General features: G+C 48.6%; 2 protein-coding genes across 2 annotated transcripts in view; one reads left to right on the plus strand and one right to left on the minus strand.

Annotated features, from left to right (window-relative positions):
• Positions 1 to 16,604, minus strand: part of magi2a (membrane associated guanylate kinase, WW and PDZ domain containing 2a) — a gene marked incomplete at its 5' end in the record, with an annotated part of 152,332 nt that overhangs the window by 67,921 nt on the left and 67,807 nt on the right. Inside the window, 2 exons of the mRNA XM_079755925.1 lie at positions 767 to 988; positions 4,974 to 5,093. Coding sequence (XP_079612051.1) covers positions 767 to 988; positions 4,974 to 5,093 — 342 coding nt within the window. The remainder of the gene's footprint in view (positions 1 to 766; positions 989 to 4,973; positions 5,094 to 16,604) is intronic.
• Positions 1 to 16,604, plus strand: part of LOC307089375 (histone H3.2) — a gene marked incomplete at its 3' end in the record, with an annotated part of 183,935 nt that overhangs the window by 57,875 nt on the left and 109,456 nt on the right. The gene's annotated exons all lie outside the window — the stretch shown is intronic.

Consider the following 16,604-nt stretch of genomic DNA (forward strand, 5'->3'; position numbering starts at 1 on the left):
GCTCTCAAAGCCGCCCGATAGAAGGACTCTTTTGTGATCAGCCGGTGCATGTGATGAGGAGATAAAGCACACTGAAACCGGGAGCCTCATTCTGGATGAGCGTACGCCGCGTGGCTGTGGGTGTCAGGTTGGAGGGGGGGGGGGGGGGGGGGGGGGGGGGCTCATGCATGTTTGTGTGCACATATAAGCTGCAGGGTAAGGCTGGTGTGAGTATCAATTGTGTTGTCGTTTATATATCGTTTTTTTCAAACAGTCACATTACCGGGATCCAACACATTCAACCTTTTGTTCTCTGGAGTCAGAGAGGATGTACCGTCGGTTTGGTTTTGGTTGTGAGTCAAAGCCAGCACATCTATTCCTGGCCGGTTCAATACGGCGCCCGTCAATACGCTGTGGGTGGGGCGTGGCTCCTGCTCTCTCTGTCCGTGGGCGGTCTCTCTAGAGGGGAGAGGACACTCTCAAACAGCCTGATGAAAGATGCTCCATTGCCGGGCCCCTAGAAACCCACAGGGCCCCCCCTAGATCCACGCCTGGCCGTGGGACTAAATATGAATCACGTTTTTACATCTTCCTCGCTCAAGGTTCTACGCCCTGGCGTCCTTTAGATTCAGACAGAAGCTCCGCATTGCTGACGTCAGAACCTCCAACTGCGCACGTCCTCCAAGGTTATTTCTGAGTAAGCCCTCACCGCTGGTTACGCACTCGTGTTGCCGGGGACAGCAGAAGGAAGGAAAGTAGGGAAGGGGAGGGGAGGGGAGGGGCCTACCTGGGGTGACTGATATGCCGTTGCCGTTGCCGTTGACGACGGGCCTCTCCTCCTCCTCCTCCTCCTCGGGGGGTTCCATGCCCGCCTTCTCCATGTTACTGACAGACTTGTTGCGCCTCCTCTTGCCCTGGGAGCTGGGGGTGGAGCCGGGCAGCAGCTGCTCCGTCACATTCAGCACCGAGCTGGGCTCCGTGGGGGGCTTGGGGGTCCCGTAATGGTTATCTGGGGGGGGTGGGATGTAGAAAAAACACAGGTATATATAAATATACAGGGATATAGGGATATATGCCTAATATGCGTGCCTAATATGCAGTTGTGATAGTTGAATATGCTGTTTGGTAGTTTAATATAGTTTGTTTGTTTACTATGTTGTATTGGTAGTTAAACCCATTCAGACCGGATCACGCATCTGTGCGTGTTTACCTTTAATGGTAAACACGCATTGATGCGCAATCCGGTCTTAACCCATTTGTACCGGCTGCGCGGAGCAACATTGTATCTACTAGATACAATGTTGCACCGCACAGCAGCCGGTACAAATGGGTTAATATGTTGTATTGTTAGTTGAATATACAGTTTGGTAGTTGAATACGCTGTAGTAGTAGTTTAAAATACTGTATTGGTAGTTGAACATGCAGTTTCGCCGTTTTATAAGCTTTATTGGTAGTTTACATGCTGTTTCCATAGTTCATTCTCCTCTGTGCTGTCCCACCTCCATATTTAAAGCGTTTTGGGGCGGTGCTGCTCTAATGTGTTCTCTCATGCATCATTCAGGAGGTGAAGATACGGGGAGATGAGTGAGCCGATCCGGAGACAGATAAAGCTGCTCTGAACCAGGAGACCAGACACCAGGGATCAGAGATGCTGAAAAGTTAATATAAACATCACAGAGCGACGACCGCAATGAACCCGAACAAACCGGAACATCACCGCTTGACAGTCGGCCTACACGAGGAGACGCTCACCATGGGAGGACAGTAGTCCTACACAAGGAGAGGAGGACAGTAGTCCTACACTAGGAGACGCTCACCATGGGAGGACAGTAGTCCTACACAAGGAGAGGAGGACAGTAGGCCAACACGAGGAGACGCTCACCATGGGAGGACAGTAGTCCTACACAAGGAGAGGAGGACAGTAGGCCAACACGAGGAGACGCTCACCATGGGAGGACAGTAGGCCAACGCAAGGAGAGGAGGACAGTAGTCCTACACTAGGAGACGCTCAGCGAGGGAGGACAGTAGGCCTACACAAGGAGACGTGGGAGGAGAGTAGGCCTACACAAGAAGCAGCTCCGTGTGGGAGGACAGTAGGCCTACACAAGGAGAGGAGGACAGTAGGCCTACACAAGGAGAGGAGGACAGTAGTGCTACACTAGGAGACAAGGGAGGACAAAAAAGCAAAGAAGGAATGAAAGAGTAGAGAAAGTGGATACCAGCAGATGGGGACAGAAGCTGTGTTGAAGGAAAACGTTAACAGACACGCGAGACGAGACCTCATATCTCCCTCATATCTAGCAGATATGAGGGAGATATGAGGAAGATACAAGGCTGGACCACCAAGATAACGTCTGCTACAGCCACACTCAGTGAGCTGCAGCCACACTCACGCTGCACACTCACGCTGTCCTACCTCCAGCCCCTTGGGTGAAGGAGGTCGTTTGTCCATCGAGGAAGGAAAACACGAGCATGTGAGTCCAGAAGCAACATGTGTGGGTCAGGCTTCAGAGAGCCAGGGCGTTCAAGGTGTCTCCGTTGACCATTCAACAAAGATTTCCAGTGGTCATTTCCAACCCGATTTGTCTGACTCCTACAAACAACAGATGATGGAATCTAAATAGTTTCCTCCATCAGTCACATCCCGTTCTTCCCAGGCTTCCTTTAACCTTGCCCCTCTAGGAATTTTCCTTGGGATGAAAAGGTGACCGCATGTCGCGTTGAGTAGGCCCCATAAAAGGCTGTCATTTGACTTGGTAGTGTTAACCTTTGGTTGCCACGGTAATGGCAAACCACCACCATTTTGACAACGGTGCCCTTGACTCACACAATAGACCGCTGTTACAAACTTGGAAATATAGAGAACAACTCAAAACAACCGGCAGGAAACACTTTTTCCTTCTTCAACTGAGGTGTCGTTTTAAAGGATTACTCTATGCCATTCCAAATGTGAGTTTAATTCTCCCCATGTATTTAGATACAGTATGTGAGTTAATATCTCCATGTATTTATATAAAGTATGTGAGTTAATATCTCCATGTCTTAATATACAGTATGTGTTAATATCTCCATGTATTAATATACAGTAGTGAGCTAATATCTCCATGTATTTATATTCCGAATGTATTTCTTTACGGTATGCATTTATATCCAGTACGTATTTATATACAGTATGTGATTTAATATATCTGTATTTCTATAAATGTGTGTGTTTCATGTGTGCTTCAGTTCCCCAGCTGCAGCCTGTCTGCACACCAGCAGACCGGGAGAACCAGTTCCAGACAGAAAAACTACTGTGATGTTGAGGCTCCCAGCAGGAGACGACCAGACGGGACTTCTGTCGTGGGCCTCTGTGACATTTGCAAAGAAAGAACAAGAAGGAGGAGGTTTGATCAGAGCATATCAGCAGCTGATCTTATTCTTCTACTTTTATAAATGAATACAACTTGAGCGGAGAGAGTTATTGGAACGGGCTAGGTGTCAGATCTTGTGACAGACCCTCAGTAGCCGCTAGGAACAACCGACCGCTGTGGCGTGGCTCGGAGATAAAACCAGTCTGAAGGAAACATGGGCTGGTGTCTCAGGTCTGGTGGAGGAGCGTTAAAATGTCTGCTCCGTGCTCCGGGGATCCCAAGCAGCCCATCAAACCGGGGATGAGGTAGGTTGAGTTTATTCAGTGTCCGCCACCGTTTCAGAGACACCGGAGGCATAAAGGAAGGTAAGAAGTCTAGAGGAGACACCGGGAGACTACAGGTAACCGCAGGAACAGAAGGGCATTTCAACTAAACAAACAAGATCAGAGGTTAAACGGAAATACGCTGAAAACATGACACACAGACCACTTATTATACAAGAAATAATTTAGTTAATTGATAGAAAGGGCTGAATGAATACTGGAGAAGCTCCTTTAAGAAATTGCAGAGTCCCCCCGGCTGGGAGTGGAAGGAACAGGAACGCTGCCTAAGTCTTTGAGGTGCAGTTGCACTGAAACCACATTCAGAGAATAACTTGGAAAACTTACTCAACTTAAAATATAACCCTAAACTCCATCCCATAATCACAGTATGATTAGAGGGGGCTCAAACTTTCCAGGGTAGAGCTGTACTACATGAAAACTACGGTCCATGCTCCATTTCTCCGTAATTAAAAGCATCCATCAAGCATTTGTTGACCCATGATTGACAAGGTTCAGTATATCTGGGTAATTTCCGACAGGAGTCTCCCATATCTCCTCTCTCCCTCTCTCTCTAACTTCTAAACTCCCATTCTCTCCAGTGTAATCAGCCATTAAATTATTAAAATACATAAAACTGTGGATGATGGAGCTTCAGCCCTTAGAGAGGCGGTCACGTTGTCTCCGATGCCACCGGTTGGGTTCTGCGAGCAGAGAATTCCTGGAATTCCTGGAAGAACCTCACATTGCTCCCACTTCGCTCCCAGATCAGGACCGGTAAAATGGCCAGCTGCAAATTAGAGGTTTTTCTCTCCCGTCGACGGTGTCTTGTTCTGCATGAGTGCAGGGCCAGAGACAGACTCATGTAGGAGCGCAAGGGTTGGAACTACCTGCTGCTGGAGGGAAGACCCCAAAGGACCCCAGGGAGGGAATCAGGGGGGGGCGGATCACAGATGTGACAGATGTAGTGTGAGAGAAGCAGAGTGGTCGGTGATGCACACACACTGTTGAGTCTGTGTGTGTGTCTGTGTGTGTGTATGTATGCGTGTGTGTGCAAGCGTGTTCCTACTTTTTCTCATCGCGTCGAAGGAGATATCTTGGCTTTTTAAAAGCAGATCACTGATCAGCTAAACACATTGTGTTGATAAAAGCTGGAGGCTGAGGTGGGGACAATATCGCCCAATAATGTCCAAACTCACTTTAACATGTCTGGAGTGGTTCCAATGCTCCCCACCCAGTGCGGTGTGCAGTTCTCCAACCCAATGAGGGAACACAAAGCGATAAGGACCCACTGAAGCGTGTAATGGAACAGCCCCCGTACCTTCATACGTCCCGCTCTCTAACAGCGCCCCGCTCTCCTCCAGCTCCAGAAAGCGGTCAATGGTGATGAAGTCGTAGTCCACCCCGGGAACCTCTCCCTCCCTGGGCTGCCGGGTTGTACCTGGAGATCGGAGAGAAGAGGAGAACATTAGAGCTGATGGGACCTGGCATCACCTCGTGGACCGCTGACAGCACTGAATTCCTCTTACAAGTCAGAGAAGGGAACCGCAGCCCCGCCTTTATCCTCATCGTGCTTCATAGGGTAAGATGCCCGGTGAAGCGCTCTCACCTGGTTAGTCTCGTCACTAAATGACCGGTCAGAGGATGAGGCTGAATTACTCAGGAGAACAGCAGCTGGCAGCTGTTCGCTTTCATGTCTGTTGAGCTGGCATTCACGTTACCGGGGGCTCTAGCTTCCATCCATCCACTGCTCTCTGAAGGGTTTAAAGTTCTTGGAAGGACAACACCCCTAGAGGGGGTTATTCGACGCTAGGCCTAGCCCACAGGCTAGTTAAAGCCCACACCAAGTATTACTCACATACAAGGAACCAAAACACGCTAGGTACACAACAGATGCTGGGTATGACACATACTAGCCATCGCACACATGGTAAGAGCAGCAAACGCATGCTATAGCAGACACACGCCCACACGTAGTCAGTGCACACGCATCTCAAACTGTAGCCTGCTTGCCTTGGCGGCTGCATCTGGTCTCCGAGCAATCACATGCACCCACTGATGCATCGGGCTAAAGGTTCTCTGGGCTAAACTCTCAGTTGTAGAAAGTAGTAAAGTTCTGTGTTTAGGAAACAAAGCGTGTCCCAACATGGTATTTGCGTGCTGGTAGTAAGGCCGCCCCCGCCATGGAGCTCTGACAGCAGCACGCAGAGCCTCATGATACCGCGGTTCAGTCACTTGTCCCCCCCCCGCGCAGCACTGTGTGTTGGTGAGCGGTGACGACAAAGCCGCACGCCTGGACTCTGCGTCCTCCTGAAGAGCGCTAATCAGCCTGTTAGCTGCTCCAGAGGTGAGTGGCTCTGGCGCTGTGTGTGTTGACATGGAGGACCCCCCCCCCCCGGGGTGCTGAAGGGGTTCAAGCCTCGCGCTGTTGTTAGCTGTTGTTCACTGATTGATTCAGGGCATTGATTTGTGGCCAAATATCGGTTCCTTTGTTATCCGTTCAATTAAGCTCAGTTCTTCAAATTATAGTTTTTTTCCAGAGCAGTTCTGTCCAATCAGCAGGCCTGTGGGCAGCGTGCTGATTGGACAATCGGTAATGAGCACTGCCACTTATAGATGGATAGATGCACAATGGTTTCTTAAGATTAGAGAAGGACTCTCTCTGTTGAAGAACGATCTTCTGGTCGACCCTTAGATACCTCAGGAAGACGAACGCTCCGTTTATCGTTATGAATACTCTGTTTGTTCTGGTCTGAGCTTTGTTGGGAAAAACAATTGCATCGTTTAATTTATTCTCAGCCTGTTACTTTGATTAAATCAGTTGCCAGGAAATAGGATTCAGACAACAGGATATCATTTATGTTAATCTGTACTCAAGTTCAACATGTAGCCCAGTGGAAAAATACAGGGCTGACAATTATCATTAATTATCAATTATTTATTTATTTAGAAAGTAACTAGAAGTATGAGCAGGCCTCCAGACCCATAACTTGACAAGCTCCACCTGTTTGGCTCACTACTACACCTCTGAGATGGGGCTACTTCTAGAGTTGCATGTCCTTTAGCACCATGTGACAGCTGGCTCCTTTTTGATTGGGTACCGAGCCGTGTCCCCAGCTGGTCTGACAAGCTGGGGACCCCTGGACAGGTGTGAACATCTCCCACGTGGTCTGACCTGGCGAGCTCATGGATCACACCACCACCGCCCCCAGCGTGAACCAATGAACATATAGTGAATGAGTGAATGAGCCCATCACGTTTGTGTTGAGTTCTGCCACGACTCCCTTGGTGGGTTACTGTGAGCTCGAGAACGAGCAAAACTCATCATGGAGGTTTTCATCCGTGAGACCAACAGCGAGGATTCTGCACCCGGCGTAAATATAACACAATATTCCTAGTGAAGACAAACATATGGGATTATAGCGGGGACACTTTCAATTCAAACAACTCGTTTAGAGCTTTGTCTAGCCCGCAGCATCATTTCCGATGCAGTCTAAAGGTATCCATCTCCATTTCCCCACACCGCGGCCCACAGCAGTGGACGCTATAAATACTTTTCTTTTCTGGTCGGAGCCATTAAATCTGAACCGTGTGTGTGAAATTAACAGCATTAGGGTCTCCGTCCCACAGTAATGAATCCTTTTAGGGGAACACTTCCAAATTACATATGTTAATCTTCTGACACGGCCTACAGGTGTGGACTCCTGAGCCTGTGCGCCCGTGCGTCCGTGCGTGTGTGTGCGCGCGCGTACGTACGTGCATGTGTTTGCGTGCGTACGTACGTGCGTACCCTCCACATTGAGCACATTGAGGTTCTGTGCGACAGGACTCTTCTCCAGAGGAAGGCCATGTCACCACCTGCTTACGTGGGTCGGTATCCCATGGAATACAGCTCTATGAACAACAATATAACCTATCTGGGAGGCAACGGGAGGGGGGGATGCGCTCGGCTACTCTTGCGTAACACTGCATTACATTTGCATGTCATGAAGCTCTGATGACCGGATGCTGGGCGACATAGCGTGAGCCACGGCCGGAGCAAACTGTTTATGTAGGTCATCCTCATGGGCCCGTTCTCATGGGCTGGGACTGATCTGTGGTCAGGGGAAGACGGATACAGCCCCCTAAATGAGCTGTTTTCTACGGTGACATCCTATCCATCACGGGGCTGCTCGGTGGAGAACCGAGACGGAGAGAGGATGGAGCAGGAGGGAGGAAAATGAAAAGGAGGCGAGGGAAAGAAACAGAGACAGATCGATGGAGAGGCACAGTTAGACATAGGGACAAACTATCCCATAATATATCAGAGGCCAAGGCTGTTGGGCCTTTTCTAATTCTTACTTTTCTAATCTTCACACCAAATCATGGATAAATACAGCATGCATTTGCTAACCGCAACCTGTGACAATTTCCAGGCAGAGTGAGTTTCAAGAGGAAATATTTAATATTTACCCTAATGAGAGCAGAATGAACCGAGCGAGAATAAAGGGATTGGATCTCAACTAAATAACCAGAAAAACACTGTATTTAACTGGTTTGGAGTATTAGCCTTGAGGCACATTCGCTAGCTTCTCACTAGGATGAAATGTTGTTGTATTCATAATAACAATCCTGAAACAAATTTACAGATCTCGTTTGAGTACTGTTGCGCTAGCATGGTGATGGCATATCGTCATGTTGGACTAGTAAAATGCTACCATAGCGTAGCGTGAGCATGGCAAAACTCAAGCTTAATAAAATGTTAGCATTCCGTTTCAACAAACTACAAAATACTTGTGTTCTTATGAAAAATAACACAATGTTAAAGCTGTGTGTTAAGATTCTGTGACCACTTTATGTGTTTTAAGCATGTTGTAACCGATATATAATAATTAGCATTCTGCCACATCAAGGTAAAAGCTCAATAGGTGACTCAATATCTAACTGCCATTAAGTCACAGCAAAGCTTTGAATCCAGTCCATGCATTTTTTATCCGTCAAGATATTTGAGACTTGTTTGTTGTGTTTTTATGAATATTCCCGGGTTGATTCTGTAATTAAATAAAGATGTAATTCGGTTAAACAAGACTTAAAAGTCTGGCTGTGTGCTTGTATCTAAGCCGAGGGAAAGAAGCACCTGACACAAAGATAAGAACAAAAAGAGAGCGTATCAGATAGGAGTAGAGAGGGTGAGAATGAAATGCTGAAAGTGAATGTGCCAGGTCTCTCTGAGGTCCTTGAGTGTCAAGACATTCAGTCTCTCTGTCACCTCTCGGCTCAGTGGCGGCGCTATAAAACCAAACCAATCTCCCCGGGCCCTCACCCCACCAACCAGCAGAAATAGAAGCAGAATACATTTGAATGTGTCAAGTGCACTGTGTGTCTGCTTTAAGAGAAGTCCCCAGGTTGGCCCTGAGCTAATCTATTCCTTGCCCATAGTGCACTTGGATTTATGTTTGAGGACGCAAAGGCATCCCTGACTCTGACTGAATGCGGATAGGTTTAAATATGTACAAATCTCAGATTACCCCTTTTTGAGGCGAATGCTTTACTGTGTGTCACACCTTTCTGTGTGCACATCACACTGTTCATTACCGTGGCCTATTTTTAAACCGCACTCTATCTCCATGATCGCTGCTTTTTAATGTATTCCGTCTTTAAACCGTTTAATTCTGTAGTGACTTAGTTTTTGCAGCTGAAATCACAGCTTTGTGACGCTTTGGACGAAACCAATCTTCATTACAGAAGAGTACATTTAGGTGAGAGAACAATCTACAGTCTATTTTACAATCTGTGTTCCTGAACCCCCTCCCTGACCCGGCCTGGAGCTCCGAGGGGCAGACCCAGCCGATGCTAATATGATAGAGAAACAGCATGGGGGAGACAGCGCTATGCTAATGCCTCTGGTATGCTTTGGACTTAAGGTGAGGTTTATTTATAGGCTCGTGTTTTCAACATTGTTTATTCCTGTGTGTATGTGTGTGTCTGTGTGTGTGTGAGAGATAAGGTTTGAGAGAATGTGTGATCATGTCAGATATGAGTCTGTGTGTGTCTTTGTCTCCGTGTGTGAGTGTGTAGAGAGAGAGCGAGAGAGAGAGCGAGAGAGAGACAGAGTGAGAGAGCGATAGCCAGAAAGATAGAGAGAGAGAGAGAGACAGAGGTGTAGAGAGAGAGAGAGAGGTGTAGAGAGAGAAAGAGAGAGAGAGAGAGAGAGAGAGAGAGAGAGAGAGAGAGAGAGGTGTAGAGAGAGAGGTGTAGAGAGAGAGAGAGAGAGAGGTGTAGAGAGAGAGGTGTAGAGAGAGAGAGAGAGAGAGGTGTAGAGAGAGAGAGACAGAGAGAGAGCGAGAGAGCGAGAAAGCATTTTTGTATCTATTAACCATCAGAGAAAGCAGCTAGTGGTTAGCCCTGGCCTCATCTGGCCACTAGCTGGCTGATAGCAGGACGATAACCGCCCACACTGTGTTGTTTTTAGAGGCCGGCGTTAGCAGAGGGGCCTGCGGGCTGGGGGGGGGGGGGGGGAGAGATCCTCCCTTTCACCTGCTAATCCCACCGGGTGCGAGCGCCTGGGCTGCGTCAGCACGGCGCTTTGTGCCGGCGCTAAGCTAGCTGTTAGTCAATTAGGAAGAGGCAGGCTCAGCCCGCTGGATAGACGGAGGGATTAACACCTCGCAACTACCGCTGTGCCCATGAGCAGCTCAATCAACAACAGTGCACTGTACCAGATCTACATTGCATCACACTACACAACAAACACATACACACATACACACGCACACGATATTATACAAGACGGAATTACCTCACATTCACACTACATTGCACTATACAACACACAGACACTACACCGTCGAACTAGGCAACACGACGCCACAACACAACACAGCAACGACAGAACACTGCACAAAACAACAGATGACACACTACATTCTAATGCAGTGCACTAACATACAGTACAGCCCACTATCGTACTACACATTACACTACAGTACAGAAAAATACACTACAATATACTACACTACTACCCATTACACTACAATATACTGAAACACACTACACTACTACAGCTTACACTACAATATAATGAAATACACTATACTACTACACAATACATTACAGTAAATACACTACAATATACTATACTACACTACTACACATTACATGATATACACTATACTACACAACACTACTACACATTACACTACAATACACTAACTTAAATATTCTACACTAAAATACACCACAACAAAATTCCCCAAAAACGGCATGACACTATAATAAACTATGTGAAACAACACACCATCACACACACTACATAACACTCAATTACACAACATCACTGACAGTAAAACAACTAAAAGCTGCCTTCACTACGCTCTTTATAAACCATGAGCCGCAGTCACGCTGAACACATGCAGGCTGCTTATTGAACACGTATTGAACATGTTCTCTCAGAACGCTTTAATCAGAGCGGAGGCGGAGCTTATAGATAACACAATGAGGGCACACCAGTTCAGAGCCAGGATGGCCGCCTGAGATCCCCCATAACGACACAGCCGCGCTCCCATGCACACACAAACACAACCACACATTCAACAACACACATACACCCACGCACACAACAACTCACACCCAGCCACACACACACACACACACAAAACCACACACACAAAAGCACACAGAAACCCACCAAATCCAGGGGGATAGAGACAGAGCAGTCTGCATATAGCTGGCTGATGCATGTCACATTATCATAGGAATATATCAAAAAGGGGGGACTGCATTGAGAGAATCACCATTAAAAAGCACTTCACTTCCAACAGGGAAAAATTCAAAAACAACCAGCCACAAAATGATTGCAAAACCCTCCTCCTCAACCTTTCGCTGCCTCCTTTTGTTCAACCGCAGGAACACTGCAGTTCTGCTCTCCCAGCGAATGCTTAGCAGGCATCAGTAAGTAATTCTGTCCTTTAGACAATTTAAATCCATACCGGGGAGTCCAATGTAGAAGAAACAAACATTTAAAGTGGCTCGCTGATGACTTCCTTCCTCCTACCTTCTCCCACCTCACAGCCAAACACTATTACCTCCCATCTGTTGCACGGCGGCTGGGTGGAGGCGACGGCCCCATCACCACGGTGGCAGTGGGCTGCGTCTCTAATTACACCACCCATCACACGGCCGCGTCCTGGCGGCCCGCCTAACAACACACTCTCCGTTTGACAGAGGGCTTAATGGCTAATTACAGACCCCATCCATCCATGGGGGGGGCGGGGACAAAGAGAATATAGAGCCACACAAAAAATTCCCCAGTTCACAGGGATTCAACTGAGCGGAAACACAGTTCAGTGAAGACACACGACAGCAGCAGCAAGATGTGGAAATCGAACAAGCTTCAAGGTGACATCAAACAACTTTGCCTTTTCGCTACCACTTTTTAGAGAACGGTTCATTGTTTGTTGGTTGTTGTCTAGCGACCTCGGCAGGCAAGGTTTCCTCTGCTCATCTCGAGCAGAGAACAGCATCCAAGAGGAGATGTTAGATAACAAAACAACATATCCTGTGAGGGTTAGCCTGGGTGCTTTAAGGGAACAAATGATAAAAAGTGTTGCTTATAAACCCACAATGACACCATGTGAACCACTAAAGGCACAACACTGAAATAACAACAGATTAGTCCTCCTTTAAGGTGTTGTGACTGATTCCACGAGTTTTGGCCAAGAGAAAACCACGAACAAATCAAAGCTGCGACCAAAAGCTCACAGCCAATTCAAATCAATGCTAGTTCCGCTGCAGTGTGCAATATGTACAGTTAGCAGATGTTAGCCGACGAGAGCATGTGTAGCATTAGGCTATGGGCTGCAACAAAATTTTAAGTACAGACATTAAACATTTATTGTTATCACTAAAGGGTAGTTTAAACCGGTGAAACACATGGATACAATGTCCTCGACTGCAATAGTTGTAGAAAAGGCTTTCAGAAGCTCGAGGTCAGTCTGACGTCCATTTTGCAAGTCACAGGAGGAAGGAAATCCAAACATGGGCAATATGGGACTTGGGTGGAGCTGAAGTTGGCGATAGCAACCACCTGTCAATCCTAGAGAGAGCTGTCCAATCGAAACACCCCCGCAAGCGGACCACTTTTTAAGCCTGCATTTTTGGATTCAAAAGAACAATAATTTACATAAAGAGACAGAGCGGAGAAAAGGAAAAATTAGCTATTAGGATTAGCGTGAGGGCGGAGGCTCAGAATCTGGAGCCAGAAGAAGACTTCAAGACTCAGCACCAACGTGGTTTCTTCTGGTTCCTTCTCGTCCAGGTTCCGGTCCCGCATTGGGCTTGACCGGATCAGACCGGTAATCAACACAGCTGGAAGCCAACCAACGAGGAGGCTAAGTGGCTGACAGTGACATAGCGGCCAGTAGCTACCAGTTTAACAGATTCACCTCTGATTCGATGCGGCACCTGACGTTACTCACGGAGGAAGGAGAACTTTCCAACATCTTCCTGCACTGCGACTGTCACAAAGTAGAAACTAGTAGAAACTATCACCGCCAGAAAAAAGCCCCTCAAATGTCAGAATATTGGCTGCAGCAGCACAGGGGGAAAAAGAGATGAATTGTGAAGACAAGCACGTTTATTATAGAGCAAATAAAGAGTAGAAATGACCGAAAATCGCGTCTATCCTTCCACTTGGAGATTTGGGTTCTGTTCTCCATCAGACACAATCAGAGCACGTTCTGGGGGGGGACGGTTGGGGAGGGGCTGCTTTTATCTGATCTCACTTTCACTCGCTTTCCACCGTTTCTCTCCCCCCTCCTCCCCCGTCTCCCACGTCTCCCCCTGCCACCGCTGCACATCGCCGCTGGTCCTGCTCTGGTTCAAGAAAACCGCGTTTGAAATCAAATTCCTGACGACGCCAGAAACACATCAATACCCCTCAGACACCATCAGACACCACCACCACGACACCATCTGACACCACCGCCGAGTCACCACCAAACACCACCGCGAAGACACCATCAGACACAATCAGACACAGCCACCCCGTCGCCACGGAGACGCCTCACGGAGCGGGCTGACGGAGTCGCTGACGGAGCGCCTGACAGAGCACACCACCCAGACACAGACGGAGGGAAAAACGCAAAAGCGACATGAAATATAGAAGAGGAAAAAACCCACAGATGGTCGTCTGCCTCAACTGGTGTTCAACGCTCTGATCTCACAGCTCTCTGATGCCGCCTGTGGCAGCGGCGGCCCCACACACAGAGACAAACACACGCACGCACACACACACACACACATGCACGCAGGCACATACACTCACAGAGACAAACACACCACCCACTCACGCACCCACGCACGCACGCACGCACGCACGCACGCACGCACGCACGCACGCACGCACGCACGCACGCACGCACGCACGCACGCACACACACACACACACACACACACAGTTGTGGAGAGTGTGAATGTGTAGGGGACGTGCGAGATAGGGGGAGAGAAAAAGTGAGAGTGTGAGAGACAGAGAGAGAGAGAGACACAGAGATAGAGACACAGAGAGAGAGACAGTGAGGGTGGATATGAGGTGAGCTTGGGTTGTGGGTGTGTTTGTGTGTGGGGGGGGGATTAAGAAGAAGCTGATGTCATCCTTTTGGAGATGTGGCTCTAGGGCTGAGGTTCAGACGTGTGTGCGTGTGTGTCTGTGTGTGTCTGTGTGTGTGTGTGTGTGTGTTTGTATAAATGTGTGTGTCGCCGTGTATATATGTGTGTGTCTCCGTGTTTATGTGTGTCTCTACGTTTGTGTGTGTGTGTGTCTGTTTGCGTCTCTGTGTTTATATGTGTGTGTATAGACGCGCGACTGTGCGAATGAGCTGCTGTGTCAGCCTAAACCCCCCGCCCGCCCTCACACCCCCCCAGTGCCAGACCCCAACACCCCCCCAGTGCCGGACCCCAACACCGTCCAGAGAAACAATCTGTCAAGACGGCGCCGCTCTTTGTTCCATTCTATCTAGCGCCGCTAGCCGTTAGCCCACGGCTAACATTTGGCCACCAGACAGACGGACGCATCGGCTCCCTTCAACCTGACGGAACCATCTTCCGCCGGGTGCGTCAACTGGGAGATACAGGTGATGTGATAGCGGCCAGGTGATACAGGCAAGGTGATAGCAGCTAGGTGATAGCATCCAGGTGATAGCATCCAGGAGATAGCAGCCAGGTGATACAGGCTAGGTGATAGCAGCTAGGTGATAGCATCCAGGTGATAGCAGCCAGGTGATAGAGGATAGGTGATACAGGCTAGGTGATAGCATCCAGGTGATAGCAGCCAGGTGATAGAGGATAGGTGATACAGGCTAGGTGATAGCATCCAGGTGATAGCAGCCAGGTGATACAGGATAGGTGATACAGGCTAGGTGATACAGGCTAGGTGATAGTAGCCAGGGGACACAGGCTAGGTGATAGCAACTAGGTGACAGCAGCCAAGTGATACAGGCTAGGTGATAGCAGCTTGGTGATAGCAGCGAGGTGATAGCAGTTAGGTGATAGCAGAGAGACAGAGAGAGAAAGAGCTTGGGAGAGCGATACAGAGAGAGAGAGGGGAGAGAGAGCGAAAGAGAGAGCAAGCGACAGAGAGACAGAGAGGGAGAGCGACAGATAGAGCGAGAGCGAGAGAGAGAGAGAGAGAGAGAGTGGCCCGGAGAAATCGATAAAAAATTCTCTCCCCCGTAGAAAATTCACAGAAACCCCCAAACGCATATGAAAACATAAAATAAATGGCAGAACACATTCCTCCTTCCCTCTGTTCTACCCACGGACAGATAACGTACTGCGATGTACACATTCTGTATATAGAATGTTAGTACTCTGCTTTAGAAGTCCCCACTGTGCAGCCATCTTGAATCACCACCAGAGACTTTTTTTTACAACTTTAGGAATAATTCTGCCGAGCCCTACACGGCTGTAGACCCCCCCCCCCCCCCCCCACACGCACCGTTTATATAAAGAGCTCTTTATCACCATTCAGAGTCCAGCAGGGATTCTGAATGGGCCCGTGTTTAAATGATTTTTAATGACACCACCTCCGTCCTCGGACGCTTAAAATGGCTCGTAAAGCCCCGAGAAAACAGAAGAACATCAGAGGAGAGGGAGGCGTTAAAGAACAGGGCCCCGCCCTGCGAGGAGGTCTGGGGTTGCAGCGGGCGAGGGACCCGCCGCAGCACCCTGAGCCGCCGTTTGGGTACAGAGAGGCTGACCACCCCTGGCGCCGCCCCCGCATGACCTCAGCTCACCGCTGGACCCCCGGGGAGTGTCACTCAATGTTTCTCTGAACGTTGCAAAACAATCGATCATCAAAAACTGATGTCATCACTTTGGAGTGAAGTGGGGGTGGGGGTGGGGGGGGGGGACCTTTTGTGATGGAGGCCTCAGACGTGGGGGGCGGGGCTTCTCCATTAGCTGGGTTACGGCGGCACGTCCTCACAGAACTAAACTGTGGAGCCTCATTAGATCGGAAGAGGCGGAGCCAGAAGGAAGGCGGAGACGGGGTGAGGATGTGTTGGGTGTGTTGTGAGGGCGGTGGGGGTGACCGGTGTGATCTGAGTGTGGCGGGGATGTCCGTCATGTCGACAGCACGGTGAGCAGATAAATCAATAAGGACTTCTAAAAATAAAACGGGCGGGAGATGTGTTGCTTATGCCATCGCCATACTGGAGGTAAAAGACGGAGAGAGAGAGAGAGAGAGAGAAAGAGAGAGAGATAGAGAGATGGAGAGAGAGAGACAAACAATGTAGAGGGAGAGAGACAGAGGTGAGGCGACTCAGGTAGTGACATTTATATCCTTATTTGGTTTCATCTCTTCAATTTTTCCATTTGATCGCTTTCATCACAGATACTTTAAGGCAGAGAGGGACACGACAAGAACGATGAGACAGAAAAATAATAAAAAGTAAGAGTAGAAAATAGATTACATATT

Source organism: Pollachius pollachius (assembly GCF_949987615.1).
Source record: "Pollachius pollachius genome assembly, chromosome: 18".
NCBI classification, from domain to species: Eukaryota; Metazoa; Chordata; class Actinopteri; order Gadiformes; family Gadidae; genus Pollachius; species Pollachius pollachius.